At 53.1% G+C, this 23,905-nt stretch overlaps 2 protein-coding genes and 3 non-coding genes across 16 annotated transcripts in view; 3 read left to right on the forward strand and 2 right to left on the reverse strand.

Annotated features, from left to right (window-relative positions):
* The window catches only part of LOC142821483 (uncharacterized), a 94,977-nt gene that overhangs the window by 36,531 nt on the left and 34,541 nt on the right, over nt 1-23,905 (forward strand). The gene's annotated exons all lie outside the window — the stretch shown is intronic.
* Nucleotides 180-23,905, reverse strand: part of LOC142821493 (uncharacterized) — a 35,042-nt gene continuing 11,316 nt past the window's right edge. For 5 of the 7 annotated variants that reach the window (XM_075912559.1, XM_075912556.1, XM_075912558.1 and 2 more), the window contains one exon: nt 180-23,711. In XM_075912559.1, the coding sequence (XP_075768674.1) occupies nt 22,621-23,711 (1,091 nt within the window). In that variant the 3' untranslated portion in view covers nt 180-22,620. The remainder of the gene's footprint in view (nt 23,712-23,905) is intronic. The other 2 variants (XR_012898248.1, XM_075912557.1) reach the window with 2 other exon arrangements.
* On the forward strand, nt 4,671-4,743 carry TRNAL-GAG (transfer RNA leucine (anticodon GAG)). Its single transcript has one exon. It is a non-coding gene; the product is annotated as a tRNA-Leu (tRNA).
* TRNAS-AGA (transfer RNA serine (anticodon AGA)) lies at nt 6,384-6,465 on the reverse strand. Its single transcript has one exon. It is a non-coding gene; the product is annotated as a tRNA-Ser (tRNA).
* TRNAK-UUU (transfer RNA lysine (anticodon UUU)) lies at nt 15,720-15,792 on the forward strand. Its single transcript has one exon. It is a non-coding gene; the product is annotated as a tRNA-Lys (tRNA).

Raw genomic sequence — 23,905 nt, forward strand, 5'->3', positions numbered from 1 at the left:
GCTTGACTCCCAAGGAGTCTGTCTGTCCAGTCTTCTTAATGAGTTCACTTTACAGGTATTGTCTTGGATCTGGCTCCCAGACCCTCTCCACCCTGGCAACTGCTGCTGGAGGTGCTCCCCTTTCATTCTCCATTCACACCTCATTCATTTCAACAGGGCAATCAAGGAAAGGGGAGAGCTCAAAAGACATTTTTTTCTTAAAAAGGAAAGTTTCTCTTAATACAAAGTTATAGGAGAAATGTTACCGAGATTCTAGAAGAACACTTAGAGATATATCTAAAAGGAGACGATCTTAATACAAAGTTATATGAGAGTGATAATATTACAGGGAATTATCCACAGTTGTCTGTATATGCAAATATATATGCAAATATCTTCTTTCACACTGATGGGTGTGAATACAAAGATTAAGGCAAGACTACACAACACACACGCCCTATGTAAGTCAGTTCTGCTGATGTTAATAAAATGCAATATTTTCCCCATTTCCAACCATATGACAGCACTTTTAATGAGCAATGGCAGTCCAGGAATTTAACTACTAAAACATGTCTCAGCAGAAATTGGCTTCACAATGTTAACAAATCAAACAAAACTGCCCATAGGAAATTAACTGAAATACAAGTAAACAATGTGGAGTTAAAGGCACGGGGGGAAGAGGTGGCCTGGCTAGAAAAGAAACCCAGGAATCCTGCTTCCCAGAATCCCTTCCTTTCCCTGCCCACCCCACCAAACACCAGCTCCCACAGTCCTCACAGAGCAGAGACACTTGAAGCCCCAAATCTGACCAATGCACCCACTGCCCACCCACAGGGAAGGAAAGACGTCAGAAGTTTGAATACCCGGTTCCTGGCTCTAACCCTCCCCTGGAGCCAGGCACCCCCCAGACCCCTGCTCTAGCCTTTCCCTCCCGCAGAGCGAGGGGAATAAATCTAGCAGGGTGGAGGGTAAAGCCCTGAATCTCACTGGGTGTGTCCCTCCAGGCGCTGGGGCCTGTGCGCAGAGCGGCTGTGAACGGTCCCGGCACAGGGCTCCAAACGTTCCATCGAAGGCACCTGAACTCTTCAGACTCTTTACTCCTTAGAAACCTCATGTTTTGAGGAGTAAGGGTTGTTTTGAGGGAAGGATTTTCCTTCGAAATATCCACGTTTTTTCTCTCGCAATAGTGCTATTTCGCAATAGCGCCAGTCCACGATTATGCAAATGAAACACGGGATATTTAAATCTCCACTTCATTTGCAACTTTGGATGTCTACATTTGCATTCCTCTCTCGAAGGCGTAATCAAGTGCAGACAGACCTTTAGTAACAGAATATTTATCTACATTAAAGTACCGAAGAAGATGCACTTATGGCTGTTTCTGTGGTGTCGTGGCTTTCATGTTTGCTTAATGGGCAGAAAGTCACTGACTCAAAGCCAGGCAGAAACAAAAAATCTTCTCCTATTGCGGCTCCCTTTGGTACCCACAAGACAGTCCCAGGGCTTGCCCCCTAGTGCAGGGTGGTATGTGTATGCTGATCATCAGGAGAACGGGGCAGACAGCTAGGCTATGTCTACACTCACGGCTTCTTGCGTAATATGCAAATGAGGCTAAGCATGGAAGATCGCTGAGCCTCATTTGCATACCTAATGAGCCACCATTTTTGTGGAAGAGGCTCTTGCACAAGAAGGAGCTGTCTACACTGTCCCTTCTGGTGCAAGAAAAACCCTCTTGCATATTGCCGTTACACCTATTACTTTTCAGGAAGAACGGCATTGTGCAAGAGGTATTTCCTGCGCAAGAAGGGGCAGTGTAGACGCTCCTTCTGGCACAAGAGCCTCTTCTGAAAAAAATGGTGGCTCATTAGGTATGCAAATGAGGCTCGGCAATATTCCACGCCTAGCCTCATTTGCATATTATTTGTGCAAGAAGCCGCGAGTGTAGACATAACCCTAGGCAGGTTAGGCTGAGATGGGAGGAGGCAGCGCTGGGGTTGAGGCTCCTCAGTGGTGCCTTGGCAGGGACCAGGGCATTGCAGCCACATAGTCCAAGGCCAATGACAGCACCTCCAGCCCCAGGTAAGGTTCCCCCCGATTCCCAGATCCCCCAAGACCCGGCAGCCCCAGATTGCTCCAACACCTTCCGTTCTCCCCACCCTCTCTCCTGGCCACACACGGCACTTCTTGGTGCTTCTCAAGCCAGGCCCTGCAAGGAGACCCAGGGGCAGGAACCAGCCCTCGGAGCTCGGCTTGCACAGGAACCAGCAGTTTCCCACCACATCTCGCTTGAGAAGAGGTGACTTTTCCCCCTTCTTCTACCTCATGTCTCCCTTGTCTCTGTTCCCTTCAAAGGTCTCCTCTGCCTCAGGACCCACCTCCTCAGGGCGCTGCCCCTCTGCCACTGGGCTGGGAGTGGGAGACTCCACAGTCTCTGCACTTGGGCTGAGAAGTCTCTCTGGGACTCATCTGTTGATGGGTTAGTCAGCCCGATGGCTAGATGGATCCATTGTGTAGTGCTGCCCGAAAGGGAGCTTTCCCAATCTCCATTGGTATTTCCTGGGGCTCTGTGTAGGGGGATTGGGGTTGGCATCTTCTCTGCTGGAAATGCCTCTTCTTTGGAAAGCAGCTCCCATGAGTTCATGGAACTTCTTCTTTACAGCTTGGGAATCGGACAAGCAAGGGGCGATGGGACAGGGGTTTATGTAATGATGACAGGGGTGCAGAAAGCAAATAAGAAATTATTTTTCACCTACTTAGAACCAGGGTGACAGAATGAAACTGGTAAGTAACCAAATTAAAAAGGAAGCATTTTTGTGCCCAGTGGAACTCCTTGCCAGAAGATGTTGCAAAGGTGAAATCTACAAGGTCCAAAACAGAACTGGATAATTTAATTCAGGAAAGGTCAATCTATGGCATTTAACCAGGATGGACAGGGCAGGTGTCCCTAGCTGGTGTATTCCAGAAGCTGGGAATGGAGGGATCACTTAATAACCATCTGTCCTGAGGATTCCCTTGGGACTATGCAATTGGCTGCTGTCATGAGACAGGATCCTGGGCTAGTTGGACAACTGGCATGGCCCAGTCTGGCTGCTTTGATTTTCTTTTTGGCTGTTCCAATCCTGAAGTGGACAGAAAATGGCCTGTGAATGACTAGTGTAGGTGAGCAAAGTGGCTTGTTCCTGGTGGTCTAGTGCTTAGGCTCCAGCACTCTCACTGCTGTGGCCTGAGTTCAATTCCCAGTCAGGGAAACTGTCCTCAACTTTCACATAACTGCTCCCTAGTCATTTTTCTCACCACATGTTACAGCAGCTGTGACCCAGGAGGTTAACTCATGGCACCTTTCCCACCTCTCCCTCACTGCTAAGACAGTACCTGCCATTTTCAGAAGGGGCTGAGCTGGGTGACTCAAACTGCTCCTCCCCTCTCCTGCATGGGCAGCGCTACAGGAAGCTCTATGGCACACACAGCACTAGCCCAGCGCAGTGTCAGGTCGGCACAAGATCCATTGGTTCAGTTTGGTTGTTGAAGGAGACAACCCAGAACTGGCCCCAGGCCCCACTCAGTAACATGGGGAAATGACCCACCAGGCCTGGGCCCCTTGGAGCCTCCCTCTGACACAGTCATGGAGCCTTCACTCAGCTCTCACTGCTCGGTGCTGCCAGGGAGGGGCCTCACTGCGAGAGCCGCCTGGGCAGGTTCCTGCCACAGAGACATGTCCCAGAGCAGGACGGATGCTCAGACTGACACTGAGCCTTTCAGAACAGCCCCCGGCCCCACCCTAAGTACCAGACCTTCCCCCTGCCTCTGCTGGGCTCCTCTGGGCACTGCCTGGACTCAGGCCTCCCCGGTGCCTGTGTAAGGGCTCTGGAGAGGACATGGCAGCTCCGTGGGCAGAGTCCTGAGCCCCTAGATGGGCAGGGCTCATTAAGCAGTTGTGGGGCTGGGCTGCTGCACAGGTTAGAGCAGGGGTGGGGAAGAACTGGGAACCGCTCCCTGTGCAGGAACGCTGCAGGTTTCCATGCTATTAACGGAGGAGGTAGGGGTCTGGGATGCAGGTTGGTGCAGACAGGAGCTTGGGGCAGAGGACTGGCGTGCAGGGACGGTTGCAGAGGGTTGGGTTGTGACCGGGGGCAGAGGTTTGGGGTGCAGGATCTGGGAGGGGTGAGGGTTCGGGGGGGGCAGAGGGTTTGGTTTACGTGGGGTACCAATGGGTTTAGGGAAGGGAGGGGCTGGGGTTCCAGAGTCAGGCTCTGACTGGGAGATTTACCTGGCTCACTCCTGGCCAGCAGCCCAGCACATTTCTCAGGCAGCCTGTCTGCCCTGCCCCCACACAGGCTGCAGGGGCATTTGGGTTGATGAATAAGACCCTGAGTGGCGGGGGGACGGTGCTTCATGTGGCCAGAAGCCAACCAATTGGATTGTGCTGGGAGCAGGGACACCAACGGCCCAGCAGTCCCTGTTCTCAGCAGTGTGTGGGGGTGGGGCAAGCAGGGAGTGTCTTAATGGGCTGGATCCAGCCCGCTAGCCTGTATTGCCCAGACCTGGCTTAGAGGGAACCTTGGCTCTGGCTGTGGGGGAGGGGCGCTGTGGAAAGGCCAGTCTCGCCTTCCTGGGCAGGGCATGACGACATGCGGCCCGGCTGCCAAACATCCCAGACAGAGAATTACAGGCCAGACAGGCTTTTTGTAACAGCTGAAGTAGCTCAGTTGGAAGAGTGTTAGACTGAGAAACTGAAGGTCCCTCGTTCAATCCCAGGCTTTGGCATGTGCTAATACGGGTTAATAACTTCGGGTTGGTGGGTTTGCTTAGAGCTGTCATCACAAGCTACCCTATAGGAGGAAAGTTGAGCTACAGCTTGGGTATCTATCCTGCCAGGGGGAAGGTACAAGGGCTACACTTGCAGGAAATCAGGTGGTACCCTAAGAAACACTCCCTGTTGGCCTTGCTGGGAGATGGCACCACATGAGCAGGTTGTTAGCACCAATGTACCCCCCTGGGTGTGAGGAGTGCTAGAGCTGTCAGGCAGGTGCCCTGCAGGAGAAAAACTGAGCTGCAGCCTGGAGCTGTGCCCTGTCAGGGGGCAGGTACAAAGGCTACAGTTTGGGGGAATCAGGTGACACCACAAGAAACACTCCTGCTTGGCTGGAACATGGCACTGCATGAGCATGTTGTTAACACCTGTGTGCCTGCCTGAGGAGGACTGTGTCTAGATGGGCCAGTTTTTCCAAAAAATCAGCCGCTTTTTCAGAAAAACTTGCCAGCAGTCTAACTGGTCTAACTGGCCACTTGAATTTCCCCCAAAAGCACTGAGTTCCTACTGTAAGAAATCAGTGCTTCTTGCGGAAATACTATGCTGCTCCTGTTCAGGAAAAAGTCCCTTTTGCGCAAAAGGGCCAGTGTAGACAGCTGAGATTTGTTTTCCGCAAAAAAGCCCCGATTGAGAAAATAACGAGCGGGGCTTTTTGGCGCAAAAGCGCGTCTAGATTGGCTATGGACGCTTTTCCGCAAAAAGTGCTTTTGCGGAAAAGCGTCCGTGCCAGTCTAGACGCGCTTTTCCAAAAATGCTTTTAACGAAAAACTTTTCCATTAAAAGCATTTCCGGAAAATCATGCCAATCTAGGTGTAGCCGAGATTTCAGGCAGCTCTGTCCTCCCAGCCTGGGGCTGTCTGTCTGGGCAACAACCTCACACACACTGGACCCTCCCCTCCTGGGACAGGGCTCCTGCTGTTCCTTGGTTTACTCAGCCTGGAGTTGGGCTTATCCCAAGCAGCAAGAGCTGTGTTTACCTGGGGAGCCACAAATAAGAGCAGAACCCCTTTTCCCAGTTTCTGCTTGGCTTTGAAGCAGGAGCCTTCTGCACATTAAGCAAACACAATAACCACTACCCCACAGAAACATGCTTGTCAGTTTTTTTCTGTACATAAATTTGGACAAATATTCTGTTACTAATTCTTTGGCCAAGGCCTTGGGGTAAGAGGCAGAGCAAGAGCAGGAAACAAGACCCCCCCCCCCGCAATACTTCTTTAGACCCTTTGCTCCCAACACAGGGCGGGGTGGGGGGTGGGGGGCTGTGTGCCTCGGGAGGAGTGACCCACATCATATCCCCAACATTTTATGGATGGACCTTTGGGGGCAGGCGCAGAAGCTCCATCCTCTCACTCAACTCCTATCACACACTGGAGCAGGGCAGCCCCCAGGGGTAGGGCTGAGCCATGGGGTGCTGGGCAAGGGGCAGAGGCTGCAGGAGCTGAGTTTCCCTAGAGCTCAGGGACCCACAATGAGGCACCATGCCCCGTGTCCCTCTCAGAAAGGTGCAGAAAGGGATTGACTGGGGACCAGGAGAGTGGCTCAGGGGTTGTACAGCTTGTTGCCGTGGTTAGCGGTGTGGCCAAAACACAGGCCTCACTGTGAGCAGGATTTGAACCTGCACAGGGAAACCCTATTGGATTTCTAGTCCAACTCCTTAACCACTCAGCCACCACAGCTGTGAGCTCAACAGTGCCCCAGGGCCAGGGAAACTGGTAACTAATCCCAGTGCCCAGGCCTGCCCCACAGAATTCACACAGCAAACCTGGCTCCCAGCACACTGGGGGAGTTTGGGGCTCCTTGCTGGGCCGTGGGGTTAAGCACCAAACCAACCCTCTCCTGTGGGGCTGTGAGTGTTGCTGTCCCTGCTGTACAGACAGGGTCATGGAGACGGGGAGAGGTTCACTGAACAGTCCAAGATCATCCAGGGAGTTAGAGCCCAGCTCTGCCCCCAGCTCCCTGCCCCTCCCACCGACGTGCTGACTCCCTGGCTGCCCTGGGGATGTTTGCATTGGCCTCTTTTGTTTTCTTTTCTGCTGTGAGACATTGGGACAGTTGGTCAGGGTGTCCCGCAGTTGCCATCTCCCTCTGTGCAGGTGCTGTCCAGAGCCCCGACTAGCAAACGCTGATGCTGCCGTTAGGTACAGACCAGAGGGGAGTGTTTAAGGGTTATTTCGGAAGAAGGGTTTTCTCCCCAAATAACTGCACCTAAACTATGTTTTTTATTTCAATGTAAAGTATTTTGAAACAGCGCCCAGATGTGATTATGCAAATGTAGCGCAGGATATTTAAATCCTGGTTTCATTTACAATTTCAAATGTCTCCATTTACATCCCTCTCCTAAAAGAGGGTGCAATTATAGACATGTCCTGGGTGTTGCAACCTCCCAGCACTCACCTGATGTTCCCTCCCCACTGCCTGAAAACGTTTGGGAGTCCTCCTGCATCCCCTGGTGCTGCAGGTCAGCAGCATTGTCATCCTGAAGCTGCAGCCACTGCTGCCCAGGTGTCTCCATCCCAGACTCCACAACTCTCCCTGGAGACAGGGGGCTCCCCACGCCCTGGGATTCAGTCCAGTTTCTCACAGCATGCACAGTGCTGCGGTGCTTCCCCAGAGCAGGACCTGCCCTCACATACCCCTGCCATTGACTTTGGGTCTGACTTGGTCTAGGATGCAGGAGGGGGGAAGTGGCCTTTCTCTGCAAGGCCATCAGCCATTGGGCCATATGTTAGATAATTTCATGGAGGTTAGGTCCATAAAAGGCTAGTAGCCAGGGGGTAGGAATGGTGTCCCTGGCCTCTGTTTGTCAGAGGCTGGAGACGGATGGCAGGAGACAAATCGCTTGACCATTGTCTTCGGCCCACCCCCCCCCCCCCCCCGGGGCACCTGGTGCTGGCCACTGTAGGCAGACAGGCTACTGGGCTAGATGGACCTTTGATCTGACCCCAGTACTGCCGCTCTTATGTTATGTTCTCTGAGTGCAGAGTCCCCCACAGCTCTGGAGTCTGTCTCTCATGGGCCTTCTCATCCCCAGGCTCCGCTTTGTCTCCAGACAGACCCTGCTCTGCTACAGCCACCTCCCTCTGGATGTCACTCCTGGGCCTTCCAGAGCAAAACATGCCCCTTCATTCTTACTTCGAATACCAGGGCTTTAAGCACTCAGAGCTGCACCTAACACCAGCATTTGCTAGTGAGGGGTCTGAACAGCTTCTGCTGAGAGGGAGACAGCCACTGTGGAGCATCCTTGCTGAGAGAAGAGTAAACTCCTTGTCAGTGACAGGAAACTGTCACCCAGGTGAACCCACAATCCTGGCTTAGGAGGCCAATGCCTTGTCCATTAGGCCACCAGGGCACACAGAAAACATTGTCAGGGAAAGAAATTCACCCTTCTAAATGTCCCTTCTTCAACTTTTAGATCCTGATTAAGCCCCTTTGAAGAAGCCAGATACACAGGAAGGGCTGATCACACCTGTAAACCGGTTCACCCCCAGAGTCCACTCTGAGTTAATTGGGGTACAGAGAGTTCAGCCTGAGAAGTCACACTTAAGGCCGGTGGCCCTTTTATCACGCACACTCGCGTTACACCCGAGCCGGTCGGCCTGCTGGCGGAGTAGGGGGGTTCGGGCCCGCCCCCTCTCCGAACCCCGGCCCAGGGCCCTAAAGGCAGGGACCCGTGGTCCCTCCCTTGCGGATGGGGGAACGCCCCAAAACACACCCGCTCACGGGCTCCACGACCCCGCCCTGGGCCGCTTCCTGCTCCACCAGGCCTCCCGGCCCGCTTCCCTTGACCCTTCCTGTCTCACCTCTCCCTCCGTTTCTCCCCGCTTTGCTCCATCCACCGTGCTTCCCTCCACCGTGCCAGCCCTTGGTTTAAATCCCCCGCCGGCTCCATTCCCCCCTTGCGTCACTTCCCCTGCGACGCCTCCTGGCCGCCCCTCGCTTATGACGTCATCATTCGGCGCCTGCCCGGCCCCTTCTTCTTGGGCCCTGCTGGGCGGCGCACGCTGCCCCCCGACGCTCCCTGTGCCGGCTGCCGGTGTGCCCCCCGATGTACCCGCCCGGCGCCTCCCGGCGCGTCCTCCGCGCGGGGCGGGAGTGCCCCGTCCCACCGCCCGGCGCCTCTCGGCGCACTCTCGGTGCGGGGCGCGAATGCCCCGTCCCACCGCCCGGCGCCTCCCGGCGCACTCTCGGTGCGGGGCGCGAGTGCCCCGTCCCACCGCCCGGCGCCTCCCGGCGCACTCTCGGTGCGGGGCGCGAGTGCCCCGTCACAACACCCCTCTGAATATCAGCTTTCCATGGGCATGGGTAGCTGGCTCTGAGTCATGGGCCTTGACATCTCGTCTCCCTCCCGAAACCAGGGAAGTGTCTCCCACCACTGCAGCCTCCTGAGGCTCTATGGCCGTGTCTGTACAGCAGGGACAGCAACACTCACAGCCCCACAGGAGGGCCCCTGGCCTAGCAATGTGGCCCCCTGAGCATCCTCTGATGTTCCCTGCTTGAGCCCCAGAACCAGCCCTGAGTGAGGGGGGGAGGAGCAGCTCACACATGCCAAGGGGCAGGACATGAGCCCTGGGAGGCAGCAGTGACATCACAAGGGCCTTGTGCAGCACCTCAGCTCATTGGTTGGGAGGCAGTGACCTCACAGAGGGACCATGGCAACAGCCAGGTGGGACAGGCTGCAGGAATCTCAGAGACCCCCCCATGGCCTGGCTGCCTGGAGTCTCCTTTGTGAGGTTTCCCCTTGAGGGCAGAAGGGATTGAGGGTCCCATCTGGGAGTGTCTCTGTGGAGATTTCCCCTTTCCCCAGGCTGCAGTGGGAGGGGCTGGGGCAGGCAGGGTTACAGGAGGGGCTGGCACTTAATCTCTGGGAGAGGCTAGAGAGAGGGCTGCAAGCACATTGTGAGAATGGGATTTGAACAGTCCATCGCCTTAATGACCTCTCAGATGCAGGGGTTTGTTTCAAATCAGCTAAAGTCAGTGCTTCAAGGAACCTTTGTGCCACTCGCTGGCTGGCCGGGGACACCCAGGACGGGAAAGTTTTGCCTTTTCACAATGTTCCCTGGGCTGTTGTACAAAGCTCAGTGCTCATAACAAACCCAGACACCCCCTGGCTACACCTACCCTGCAGGCTTCTTGCTCAAGAACTGTTTTGTGCAAGAATTCTTGTGCAAAAGGTCTTGTGTAACAGTGCGTCCACACTGCCATATGCTTTTGCACAAGAGAAGTGCTTTTCTGTAAGAGAGCCCATGGCAGTGTGGACGCTCTCCTGCCAAGAAAGCTCTGATTGCCGTTTTAGCCATAGGGCTTTCTTGAGTAAGAGACCCCTGTTGCCTGTTCACACTGAATCCTTGTGGATGAGTGATTGCGCAAGAGGGCTTATTCCCAATGGGGAGAGGAATAACTTGCGCAAGAAGACCTGTTGTCTGATGCTGAACTATAAATTTACTTGAGCAAAAATGTGCCTGCAGTGTAAACACTGCAAGGTTTTGGGCAAGAACAGCTGCTCTTGCACAAAAAGCCTGCAGTGTAGAAGTAGCCCTGCAGTGTAGACACAGTCTGAGAGAGACAAGGAAAGGAAGTGGCCAGAGCCTCCCCCCAGCAGGCTGGTCCTCAACAGGCTGGCTGTATCTACACAGCACCCTCACCTTGAAGAAAGCTGTGCAATGTGAGCGGCTGCCAGGGCCCCCAGGGGAAGGTCTGTGGGGAGTTTCCAAGGCAACAACAACAACATTTCATAATGTACAGTCATCTGTCTCTGAAGGGATGAGAAATACAGGGCCCAGGTGCAGGGAGCCGCATCACATTCTCCTGCCTGGGTCTCAGTCCTGGCTGAAGCCTGGCTACAGAAAGAAGAGGCCAATGCAAACAGCCCCATGGCAGCGAGGGAGTCAGTACGTGGGTGGGTGCTCAGGGAGCTGGGGGCAGAGCTGGACTCTAACTCACTAGGGGTGTGTTCCATAGCTCAGAATAAGCGATGTAATTAAGTAGCTTATTTCGAGTCAATTTTGAAATAGTTTATTTTGTAATTTAGCACTGGCTACACAGCACTTATTTCCAAATAAATTGCTATTCCGAAATGCCCCTCACTCCTCGTGCCATGAAGTTTGCAGGGACGTCGGAATAGCGAGCCCGTTATGGCTTGAAACAAGGGGCTTGCTCTTAAGACACGTCTGTGTGGTATGAGCACCACGTCATAAACCTCTGAGCTAGCCGGCACACATGTGTCAGTCCCACAAGTGGCCCTTTCAGAAAGGAGCCTTGGGCAGCTCTGGAACAAGGTAGGTGAGGCAGATACACTTCTCACAGGTAGGAGAGCTAGTTCAGCAGGTAGAGCACTTGCTTAGCTTGCAAGATGCAGTGGGATCACATTCTCCAGGTGCAGGTCAGTTCTTATCTCTTATTTTCTCTGGCGGGGGCTCAGTGGCCCCCTCCCTCTTTCTACCTGCTCTCCTAAAAGAGACAGACCTACCTCCCATTTCTTTTCCCCCAGCAATTTACATGCTACAAAGCAAAGTGGAGATATCAAGCTCAGCAATCCTTCAGGCTCTGTGGTGCAGTGGAAAGTATGTTGGACTTCTAAGTTGCAGGGAGGTGGGGTAAGCCTATTTAGATATTCAAAGGTTGTGGTTTCAAGTCCCATCAGAGTCACTTTAACTGCTTCCTCACTTCCAAGGCAGCTTTTATAGACCAGCAATCCTTAGGCTGACACTGGGGTGGGCTTGAATCCAAACAATTCCCAGCAGCAGGCCTGGCCCGTGTGGGGCCTGCGTCTGTGGTGGGAGAGCATTGCTGGCCTGCACCACAGGGATGCGGGTAAGAAGGTGCTGCGGGAGCTGGGCACACGACACCTGATGGCAGCTGTAAGGGATGCATCTGCCATCAGGCATCCCACATTGGTTGGCATTCTGGGCAGCTACCGGGCTCACCCATGCCTGCGTCAGGACCTGTCCAACAGATCCCAGGGAGGGTGGAGGGAAGGGCTGGTCCTTGGGGTTGGGGCTGGGGGTTGTTCTGAAAGGCTGCAGGTGCCGTTAGACCGTTTTGCCCCTCCCTGTCTCCTACTAGTGCTGAGCAACACTCAGGCTATGTCTACACTACACTGCTCCTCTGGAAAAAGCCCTTCCATGAGCATTTTCTCCTCCCACTGGGGAAGGCAGCTGGGCAGGACCCAGAATGTGGCACAAATGGAAATGCAAAGGCTTCAATGCAGTGCTGGTGGGAGTGGCCTCTGCGTTTGATTTAGTGGGTCTCACTTGGATTTGGTGTTTGAAATTATGCAAATGAAGCTCAGGAAGTTCAAATCCATGTTTCATTTGCAATTTCACTCATCTGGATTTGCATTCCTCCCTAGAAGGAGAACAGACCCTGTGTGAAACCAAGGGAGGAAGACACTCCTGTCAGTGAGGAAGAGGGCGCATAGATCCCACTCGTTCCTGCAAAGGAATGAAACAGGCTGAGCACTTTGCAGAGAACAGGCCATCGCCCTGCTGGGAGAACTTCGTCATGCACAGACTCTGCGCAGGGCCAGACTGCTGGTAGGAGGCTCTGGCCATGGACTGTCCTCCCCGCTCTGTTACCTCCTGCACCTGGGGCTGAAAGGGACGTGGGCTGCAGGCCAGTCCTGTTCAGCTGCCTTCCTCAGTGGGAGCAGAAAATGCTCATGGAAGGGCTCACACGTTGTCCCCAATGCACTGGCCTGAGGGCCTGAATTCTTGCTGCCGCTGGGTGCAATCAAACGCACCTTCTGGGGGGCAGGCTCCGCAGCTCACACCCCTCCTGTCACACAAAGCTTGCAAACGGGGTTGATTTTCCTCCATCTCCTCTTGCTTGATGCTGCGCTAAAAGAAATCCTGAAACCAGCCCCGTCTCCTGTCACTGGACAGATGGCCCTGTGCTAGGATATGAGAAACGATCCCTGTGATGCTCCTCGCAGCCCAGGAGAAGAAGGGGGATCTGGGTGGAAGGAAACCAAGTAAAACAGGTCCCAGTGAGCATGAACTGGGGCACCAGTTTGGCCCAGTTGAGTGAGGGGTGGTTGGTGTCAAGGGTCTGCCAGCCACCAGCCACCTTGACCAACCCTCAAACCAGCCGGACTAGCCAGCACACGAGAATGAGTCGCTAGTGGCCCTATCAGAGAAGAGCCATTGGCAGCTGCAGAGAAGGCCCAGCAGCAGTCTCAGGCGCCTTTCTTGAAAGGGCCACTGGTGAATTGCATTTCTGTAGGCCAGCAAGCTCAGTTGGTTAGAGTGTGGTGCTAATAACACTGAGGTCATGGGTTCAAGGCCCGTGCTGGCCACAGGGGTGTTTGGTTTGGTGACTTCCCTTCCTTTAGTTGCTTGCTATGGACAGGGAAGCAGAAACAAGCAAAAATATGTGCTTTGCAGGTAGCAATGCAGAGATTGGGTAGGGGGTGGCTCCAGCCTGCACAGCCCCAGTGGCTAAAAGGGCCTTGGCCTGGCTTCCTGTCCCCAAAAGCAGGGGAACTGATGCCCAAATTCCTGCTGCTGCAGTGGCTACCTCAAGGCACCAGCTGGGGGGCAGGCTCTGGAGCCCAAGCCACACGGGGAGACTCAATATAACCAGGAGGCCTGGAGCATATGTCCCCTGCACAGAGGGCTGCTGCTGGTGGCCTGCTTCAGTGGCCCAGCAGCTCAAGTTCCCCTGAACCAGCTTCTCCTCCTGGAGCCACCCCTCAGCACTGCTGACATGAGGCAGTGGGACCATCAGAGGAAGGTGCCAGCCTTAGCCCTTACTTATTCCTACTTGATAGTAGGAATAAGGGATCTTCCGGAAAAGGGTTTATTTTCCGCAAGATCCCGTCTAGACTGGCGCTTTTCTCCGGCAAAACCCCGAGCCAGAAAAAAGCGGCAGCCATGTTCATGCAAATGCCGCGGGGGATATTTAAATCCCCTGCGGCATTTTCAATTCCGAAGTGTCTCATTAGCATTCCTTTTACAGAAAAGGGTGCCAATGTAGACACAGCCAGAGTTTGTTCTTTCAACAGGGCAAAGTCCTGTTTGTGTTACCAGCAGGAGAACTGAGAGAAGAAAGTGGGAAGGGAGTGTGTTGGGTGTGTTCGGGGAGGGGAGGGAGGCACAGAGGGCAAAAAATGAGGAGTAACTTTAGTTCAAACCAAGGGTCTGGTTTTGAACTACTGCAGAAAAAAGGACTCTGCCCCTGGAGCTGCCCTGTCCTCTCCAGAGCCCTTAGGTTGGCACCAGGGAGGCCTGAGTCCACACAGTGCCCAGCCAAGGGGGAGGGAAGGGCTGGTACTTGGGGGTGGGGGGGTTGTTCTGGAAGGCTGCTGGTGCCATTAGACCAATTTTTTAGCAGTGAGGGAGAAGTGGGAAAGGGGCCCTGAGTTAACCTCTTGGGTCTCAGCTGCTGTAACGTGGCAAGAAAATTGACTAGGGACGTGTTTTGCAAAAGTTACAGCTGGTTTCCCCGACTCAGAATCAAACCCAGGCCACAGCAGTGAGAGTGCTGAACCCTAACCACTAGACCATCAGGGAAACAGAAAACTAAGGTCTTTGCTCACCTACACTAGCCTTTCACGTCATTTCCTATCCACTTCAGGATGGCGGGGTGGGGGGGAGGGTCCATTCTCCCTTGCCCAGAGGGGACACTAACAGCCAAATAGAACATCAAAGCAGCCAGAATGGGCCATGCCAGTTGTCCAACTAGCCCAGGATCCTGTCTCACAACAGCAGCCAATTTCATTGTCCCGAGGGAATCCTCAGGACAGACAGTTATTGAGTGATCCCTCCATTCCCAGATTCTGCACCCCTGTCATCATCACATAACCCCCTGTCCCATCGCCCCTTGCTTGTCCCTTTCCCAAGCTGAGAAGAAGTTCCATGAACTCCTGGGAGCTGCTTTCCAAAGAAGAGGCATTTCCAGCAGAGAAGATGGCCAAGCCCAATCCCCTACACAAAGCCCCAGGAAACACCAATGGAGATTGGGAACGTTCCCTCTCGGGCAGCACTACGGAATGGATCCAGCTGGTCATCGGGCTGACTAACCCATCAACAGATGAGTCCCAGTGAGACTTCTCAGCCCAAATGCAGACTGTGGGATCTCCCACTCCCAGCCCAGCGGCAGAGGGGCAGTGCCATGAGGAGGCAGGTCCTGACGTGGAGGAGACCTTTGAAGGGAACGGAGACAAGGGAGACGTGAGGTGAGAAGAAGGGAAAAAAGTCACCTCTTCTCAAGCGAGACATGGTGGGAAACTGCTGGTTCCGGTACAAGCCGAGCTCCAAGGGCTGGCTCCTGCCCCGGTGGCTCCTTGCAGGGCCTGACTTGAGACGCACCAAGAGGTGCCGTGTGTGACCAGGAGAGAGGGTGGGGAGAACGGAAGGTGTTGGAGCAAGCTGGGGCTGCCGAGTCTTGGGGGATCTGGGCATCGGAGGGGAACCTTACCTGGTTTTGTGTCCCCTTGCAGCAAAGGATACAGACCTCCCAGAGGCTGGAGGTGCTGCCATTGGCTATGTCTACACTCGCGGCTTCTTGCGCAAGAACATCTTGCGCAAGGGTTCTTGTGCAACAAGTTGTGCGCAAGAAAACATCCATACTTCCACGTGCGCGCTGTGCTTTTGTGCAAGAGATCTCATGGCAGTGTGGATGCTCTCTTGTGCAAGAAAGGGGTGAGGATGTGGAAGGTAGAGAAGTCAGGGCACAGGATTCGGGATGTGGAGGAGGCTGGGGGCTGGGACTGCGTGTGTTGAGGGGATTCCTCTGCTCTGGGCTCCCCAATGCCCTTTAACGCACAAGGGCTTTCTCTGCAGCACACTTGATGCCGTGAGAACAAAGCTTGGAAAGGGGGTTGATTTTCCTCCATCTCCCCTTGCTGCTGCGCTAAAAGAAATCCTGCAATGGGCCTCTTTACCTGTCATTTGAGAGATGGCCCTGTGATGGGGAAATACTGCAGCATAGAGCCTGGGTAGCTCAGTTGGCAGAGCATGAAACTTTTAATCTCAGGGTCATGGGTTCAAGCCCCATGCTAGGTAATGCTGTTCTTTAACTCACATTCTAAGTCTACAAGCAATTCATTCAGCTTTCACCAGGGTTTTAGAAAGAAAAAGTCTAGTCCTGGGGTCCAGCTTTAGTAGAACCAGAAAGAGGGGAACAAGCTGTACTTTCTATCCTCTGAGAAGGGAAGAGGATTTTCTTCTCTTCAGTTCTCACCACATCAGCCCAGAGAGGAGAAAAAATAACCCTCCGCCCACTGATTGTCCCCCGTCAGCTTCTGTAGCTTCACCTCCTTCCACAGCAGCTCCAGCTTTGAGCTACAAATCTCTGTGTGTAGCCATATGGAATAATAGAGTTTTCAGGCTGGCCTTCTGGACTCCTGGCTTCCCTCCTGCTGCTTCATCTTTCTGGCTACGACTACACTGAACATTTATTTTGGAATAAGCTGTTCTTGAATAGTTATTCCAAAATAGCTTATTTCGAACTAGCACGTCTACACTGCAGGGAAACCTCAGAATAATCCGAGGCAGGCTCCCCAGTGTAGACGAGCTACCTCGATTTAGAGCCCCAGGAAGAATAACTTAGAATGGCCCCAGGGAGGGGCTATTTCAAACTATCAGCCATGGCAAATCTACACAGGCCTTTTCTTAAAATAGCTAATTGGAATAGGTGTTATTCTTCGTAGAATGAGGTTTGCAGAAGTCGGAATAAGCCGTTATTTCAGAATTATTTCAAAATAACAGAATTGCTGTGTAGACTCTTGCATTGTTGTTGTGGAATAGCAGCCATTGTTCCTAAAGAACTTTTGTGTGTGGACAGAACCTGCATGCCCAAGAAATTTAATTGGCAGCTTGTACCTACAATCTTTTTGTCAATTGAAGGGGAGGGCTCTGAAGACATGGACCCAAGACAACCACCTTGGTTGCTTTCTGTTAAGGCCAGGCCAGAGGGAGAACAATCATTCCTTCAAACTGAAGTTGAACCAGCGACCTAAGAACCACTTGTCAAGCACACACTACAGTCTGCTGCTCTGCCAGCTGAGCTATCAAAGGGAGCCTGACTAACTGTGGCTGGTCCAGGTTGTCCCTTCTACAAGTCTCGGGGCAACTGCTCCCCCAAGTACATGGCATTGCTGATGAGGGGCTGAGGAGCAGTGGTGCTGTCACAGGTACTTCACAAACAGACGGATCCCTTGAGTAAAACCTGAGCTAGATCCATCCATTTCACAGCAAAAGGAAGAAAGCTGGGTTCTTCTCATATGTCTTCTTTGTTTCAGAGTCTCTAGGGGGTGCTCTGGGCAGGTCCAGAAAAAAATAAACCACTTGAATGAACTTCGGTCTGCAAACACACAGAAACACCCCTGAGGGTTTCCTTGCCTCCACTTAAATATTGACACTAACTCCTTGGCCAACTCCAATTGCTGTGGGGTTAAGAAATTCTCTCTCCTTAATTCTGTGCCCTCAGGAAGGGAACAAATTGAAGAAAGCCAGGTCCCCTCCGGGGGACTCCAACCCCAAACCCTAGGACCAAGGAATTTACAAGCTAGATGATCAATGTTTGCTGCACTTCTCCCTCCCCTCAACTGTGCCAAACCTCAAAGGCAACTCTACAGCCCTAGCAGGGAGATGTGCATGCTAGAGCCTCTCCCCAAAGGCTGATTGGAGAAGTGTTGGAAAGAAGGAACCCATAAGTGAGAAGCACCTGATGCCTACAGAACCTCACTCTCCATGGCTGCAGGAGCTGCAGAGGTTGCACCCTCAGGCTCTCCAGGTGCTGATACCCCCAGGGAATCACAAGGGCATGTGGTGCTGGCTCTCCTGTCCCAGCAATTGCAGTCACAGCCCTGCCTTGCCAGTGCTAGTCACAGCAGCCTCTGCACCTACTCCAGGCTTGTGGTTTCCTTCTTCCCAACAATCCTCCCCAATCAGGATTTTCCTGAATCAGCAGTTCCATGGGTGGCCAGGGGAGGCCTCGTCAGTGTCCCAGAAGGACTTAGGAAAATGTGAGCTGCCACCGCACATGAAGCCCTCGGCGCTGCCGGAGCCACTGCCTGTGCTCAGCGGCTGGCGGCTAGCATGTGCAGGCTGGGATACTGTGTGCAGGCAGCCTGCACGTGCAGGGTATGATGTAGTGCACTGTGAATGGAATGGCTTGGCCCCATTCCTGCCTCCCTTCCCGTGCTGATCCAGTGGATGAAAGGGGCTGTGGCTGCTGCTGACATGGCAGAAGCTAGGAGGCAAGATGCTGGCAGCAAGAGATTCCAGCTGCTTGTTTCCCCTGGGTCTCAGTGCGCCATGTCGACCGCCAGCCACCTTGACCTAACCTCAAACCCGCTAAAATAGCATCAAACCAGCCCCCGCCTGTGAGTGTTGCAGAATCTGGGCCCCCTGCACCTGGACAACAGCAAACAAAATGTCTCGGGGCCCCACAGAGACCCACCTGGACTGCCTGGGCCTGGGCCATGGAGCAGGAAGTGGCTGAGGCTGCGGCCAATCAGGGAGCTCCCTGGCCCCTGCGATTGCTGGCATTAGGGTTGCCAGATGGTCCAACAGAAATATTGGACTCACTTGACAATACCTCACAATCTACATTCCAGCTTATTTAGAAAATACCCGACATTTGTATTTCCTCAATTACTTTTTCTGAGTTTGTTTCCCGAACCGAAAGCTCAAATACTGGACAGTCCGGTTCAGAACTGGATACCTGGCAACCCTAGCCGACATGGAAGCAAAGTGTAAGGCTGTGAGAGGAGGCCTCCTGTCACCTCCTCCGGCCTGAGGCAACAGGGCTTCCTCCTCCCTTCTGAGCTTGTGCAGGAGCAGGAGTTAGCAACATAGGCCAGACTGAAGATTTTGTGCTGGGGCTGGATACTTAAGCCTGTGCTGTTGGCCTCAGCAGGACTTGTTTCTTCCCACTCCTGCCTTGCTGCCTCCTTTGGCCAGCAGCGCACAGGGGGCAGCTGGGAGACCTGGTCGCCATGGGCAGAGGAGGCCAAGGCACAAGCCTCTCGGGGGCAACAGGCCTCGGCCTCTAGCTTTTCCAGGCTCATGCGAAGGGGCTTTCTGTGGTGCTGGGAGGAGAGGAAGGCCAGGCCCAGGCCAGTGCAAGAAAGGGCAGTGCCTGCCAGGGCAGAAAGGGTTGCTGCAGGACGTGAGACATGGCATTTCTGCCTCGTTTCACTCAGGGAACCTTTCCTTGCTGCTACGGACTCTACTCCTGTTACCTGAGACTGAAATGGGGCCATTCTTGTGGTAAAAGAGGCCAGTGTGCCTAGGCCTACCCACACAGACCAGAGCGCCCCATTGGGGACAGGACAGAGCCTTGAATCAAGCATTTGAGAACACTCTGATCCTCTATCCTGTGACAGGATATTGCAATAGGGACACCGCACGGAGTGGCTAGCTCAGTTGGTAGAATATGTGACTCTTAATTTCAGAGTCATAGGTTCAAGCCCTATACTAGACAATGCCCTCCCTTCAGTTATAGAGTCTGCATACAAGGCAATTCAGTCTTAGCTTTCTCCAGCTCTCAAATAGGAAAAGTCTCTGATTTCTCTAGTAGAACCCAGGAGGGAGGACATGAACTGACATTTCCAGCCTTGTAGGAGAGCAGAAGCAATTTCCCCCAACCAAAAAAGAGGAGGGGAAAAACCCCTCAGTATCTGATTAGTCCCCTTCAGCACTCTGTAGTTTCCTGTCCTTCAGCATCAGCTCTGTGATGGGACAATTAGAGCATATCTACACTGGAGTATTATTTGGAAAGAAAGTGCCTGTCTATACAGCAAGCTGTTATTTCCAATTAAGTACAAGTTGGCAGACTTCCTACTCTCACTCCAGTAACCCCCATTTCATGAAGAGTAAGGGAAGTCAAAGAGAAAGGTCTCTTCCTGTCAATGGCACCAAAAGAAAGTTAAGCTATTTTGACTTCAGCTACACAAATAAGTAGCTGAAGTTGTGCATCTTAGTTTGACTTTTGCCCTGCTGTGTAAACATGCCCTGAATGAGCTACTAGTTAAGAAGCTGGCAAAGGATCCCTTCCCATGGTATTATAGCGCCAGGGAAGGGTACACACCAGAGCAGAAAGCAAAGTAGCTGGGGCTGTGAGAGAGACAGGAGTGGGCCTGAGGGATCAGAGAAGGAATTGAATGGAGAAAGAGGGGGGCTCTTTCCGCCTGGGTTTGACACAGACCTTTTGCATGGCAGACAAATGGGATAACACCACAGAGTAGAAACAATAGGACAGAGGAAATTTGTACTTGAAAGCGTCAAACCCCCCACTTGCAAGAATAGTTTACCTCCATCGACATTTACAAAATGCTTCCCCACAAACATCTCTCCAGCCTGTGTGTCTCTGGGAAAGATTTCTGCCAAGCCCGGTCTCAGCCCACTGGTCAGAGCCCCCTGAGAAACAGGAGACCCTCACTCCCAGCCGTGTCCCCGCCCAGGTGAGGAAGGGGAAATGAGCCACAGGCTGCTATCCACTGGGTCAACAGATGAGTGGGTTGACTGTTCTCAGGGACACCACAGCAACATCCCTGCTTCCCCCTTGGAGGGGGTTTCCTCGGGGCCAGACCGAGCCATTCCAGCACCCTGGGTTGGGGAAGGGCACATGCATGGCCCAGCTCTCCCCCCCCCCCCCCGCCCCCGTAATGTGGGAGAAGGCACGTGGAGCTGGCAGCGGCAGGAGGCACGTGCCTTGCCCAGCCACCGCTGCTAGTGCTCAGCCTGGTGCTGCCAGGAGCAGGCTGAGCCTGGCCATGCAGGGCCCCGCAGCCGCGGGGGGAAGGGTGCTGCTGGCCAGCGCTGCGGGGGTTAACCTCAGGTGACCACTGCAGGGTGGCTAGTGAGACCTGCTGCAGCTCGCAATAGGGGCGTGTGGTGCCTGCTGGCAGTTATTAGCTGTAAGGGGCACACAGCACCCCTTATATCAGGCACCCCGGGCAGCTGCCCGGCTAGCCCATGCCTTAATCCAGCCCTGGGTTTCCTGCATAGAATGGCCCAAGCCCCAGCCTCCAGGAGAGGGGTTCCCAGCTGGGAATCTCCGGCAGCAGCCATGGGATGGTGGGAGCCAGTTACTGCAGAACAAAGGACACCCGCGCTATGTCTACACTCACAGCTTCTTGAGCAAGTACAGCCGTTCTTGGGAAAGAATCCGCAAAGTGTCCACACTGCCCACCTGCTCTTGCTCAAGGAAAATTACAATACGGCGTGGTAAGAGAGGGCTTCTTGCGCAATGCTCCTTTTTAACAGGTGTAAGCCCTCTTCCACAGGAGCTCTTACACAAGAGGGCAGTGTGGACGCTCAGCAGGGATTTCTTGTGCAAGAAAGCCCTATGGCTAAAATGGCCATCAGAGCTTTCTTGCGCAAGAGAGCGCCTACACTGCCATGGGCACTCTTGCACAAAAGCACAGCACACACATGGCAGCGTGTATGTTTTCTTGTGCAAGAAGCCACAAGTGGCGCTCAGGAGTGGGAGAAACTAACCATCTGCTTTATTTGCAAAGGAGAAACAAATACAAACTCTTGCCCCCATCCCCACCCCGCTCAGCCTGGCACTTGCACCCTCAGCCAGGGCCAGATTAACGCATGAGCACCAACCTATGGAGGCACCTGATTGAAGGAGTAAGGGACGCCGCATCAGGTGCCCCCCATAGGTTGCCACCCTTGGGCGGAAGCGTGCATGCAGCACGCGCCCGCTGCTCAGGGTGCAAGAATGGCTCAGGTCGGCCCTGCCCCCAGAGAGCAGCACTCACACATGGGGGGGCTGGAAAGTGGAGAGACTCCCTGAGACACCAACTCAAAAGGAATCGCTCTGGGTATGTCTGCACTGAGATAGCAGCCCAGTGGCCAGGCTGTAGCTGGCCCAGCTCAGCTGTATCTGGCCTGGAGGGCTTTGGCTGGGAGACTAGAAACCTGCAGACAGGGGCATCTCTGGGGGGCAGGGGGAGATGTCACAGTGTCAGGGCAGCTGTCATGCCCCCCCCCACACCTTCCTTTGCTCCAGCCCTACTGCTGAGAAATACTGACCACTGTCATTGCTTAAACTCCACACAGAGCTTGTGGCAAAGGCTAGCATATGGTTAAAATACAATGAACATTCTGATAAGTTATCAGAGGGGTAGCTGTGTTAGTCTGAATCTGCAAAAGCGGCGAGGAGTCCGGTGGCACCTTATAGACTAACTGAAGTGTTGGAGCATAAGCTTTTGTGGGCAAAGACCCACTTTGTCAGATGCATTTGTTACCTTTGAGTTTGTAATCTGCTTTGCTCTGCCTGTTCTCACTTATCACCACTTAAATCCTACAGCTTATACTTAATAAAACCACTTTTACTTATTATCAAGCCTAGTGTAAACAATTACTACCTATGGGAGCAATACCTATGGGAGCATTCCCCTTTCTTTGCTAAATGGGGATTACCCCATTCTTTGGGGTTTGATCCCATTTGGGGAGTGCTATCCCAGGAAGCTGGGCCCTAAACTGCTCTCTCCTCAGACCTGAAGAGGTTCAGCATCTGTACCGCTGCTCAGAGGCAGGGGTGGGGGCGGGAATCTCAGCTCGGGGCCTTGGCCAGGGGAGACTGAGGAGCTGCCCCAGCAGGACCGGGTGGTGAGAAGCCCCAGAGAGCAGAAAGGTGAGTGGCAGTGGACAGGTCAGTACCCCAGGAGGCCACCTGGCTGGGCAGCTTAAAGGGAACTCGGGTTACACGTTTCTCCCCTCTGTGGGTCCTACAAAGGCTAAGATGATTTGAGCTCTGACTGAAGCTTTCCCCACAGTAAAAATAACTTAATGGTTTTCTCCCCTCTGCGGACTGTCTAATCTTTAACAAAGTCTGACCTGTGTTTGAAGCCTTTTCTGCAATCAGAGATTTTATAAGGCGACTCTCTTGTATGTATTCTGATGACTAGTAACGCAGGAAAACTGACTGAAGCTTTTTCCACTGTCAGAGCAACTGAAAAGTTTCTTTCCTGTGTGGGTCCTCTTATGGTTTAAAAGGCTTGTGCGGTGACTGAAGCTTTTCCCGCAGTCAGAGCAATTGAAAGGTTTCTCTCCTGTGTGGATCCTCCTATGGGTAACAAGGTATGAGCCTCTAGTGAAGCTTTTCCCACAGTCAGAGCAATAGAAGGGTTTCTCTCCTGTGTGGATCCTCCTATGGGTAACAAGGTGTGAGCCTCTAGTGAAGCTTTTCCCACAGTCAGAGCAATAGAAAGGTTTCTCTCCTGTGTGGGTCATCCTATGTCTAACAAGGTGTGAAATCTGAGTGAAGCTTTTCTCGCAGTCAGAGCAATTGAAAGGTTTCTCCCCGGTGTGGCTCCTTCTATGGGTAACAAGGTATGAGCTACTACTGAAGTTTTTCCCGCAGTCAGAGCAATTGAAGGGTTTCTCTCCTGTGTGGGTCCTCCTATGGGTAACAAGGTTTGACTTCTGACTGAAGCTTTTCCCACACACAGAGCAATTGAAAGGCTTCTCTCCTGTGTGAGCCATCCTATGGATAACAAATTGTGAGTTTGTACTAAAATTTTTCCCACAGTCAGAGCAGTTATGGGGTGTGTCTCTTGTATGTATTTTCTGATGGTTTGTAAAGTGTGAGTGCTCACTGAAGCTTTTCCCAGAGTCAGAGCACTTGAAGGGCTTCTCTCCCGTATGGACCCTTTGATGTTCAGGAAGAATTTCACAGTCACTACACGTGCAGGGTGACTGTTGATGGGGGATTTCCTGTTGAATGGTTTCTGTGTTTCTTTTCTCCCCTGTGGTCCTGCTACCGGAGTTAGCCTGTCCCTCTCCTAGATAGTTTCCCTGCTGCTCTTTTGGGCTATGCTGACTCTCACAGCTCTCTCCTTGCTCACGTATCTGGAAAACATATCCTTCAGATCGTCTCAATATTAGTCCACATGGAGACACTTGCTCCAGTCCTTGCTGCTGAAGACTCTTTTCATGGTTCTCAGTCAGTGTCCCGTCACCTGTTGGAATAGAGAAATGATCCAGACAGGAGTTATTCTCCACGATGAACTGAAAGGAAACTCTAAAAGTGGAATAGAAAAGGGGATACACGCTCAAATAATGGTCAAATTATCATGAGCTGAGTTCGTTGTCCTCCTTTCACAACCCTTCCACAGAGAAGAGAACCCAGCCTTTCCTCGCTCACCACACTCTG

This window comes from Pelodiscus sinensis, chromosome 31, assembly GCF_049634645.1.
Source record: "Pelodiscus sinensis isolate JC-2024 chromosome 31, ASM4963464v1, whole genome shotgun sequence".
NCBI classification, from domain to species: Eukaryota; Metazoa; Chordata; order Testudines; family Trionychidae; genus Pelodiscus; species Pelodiscus sinensis.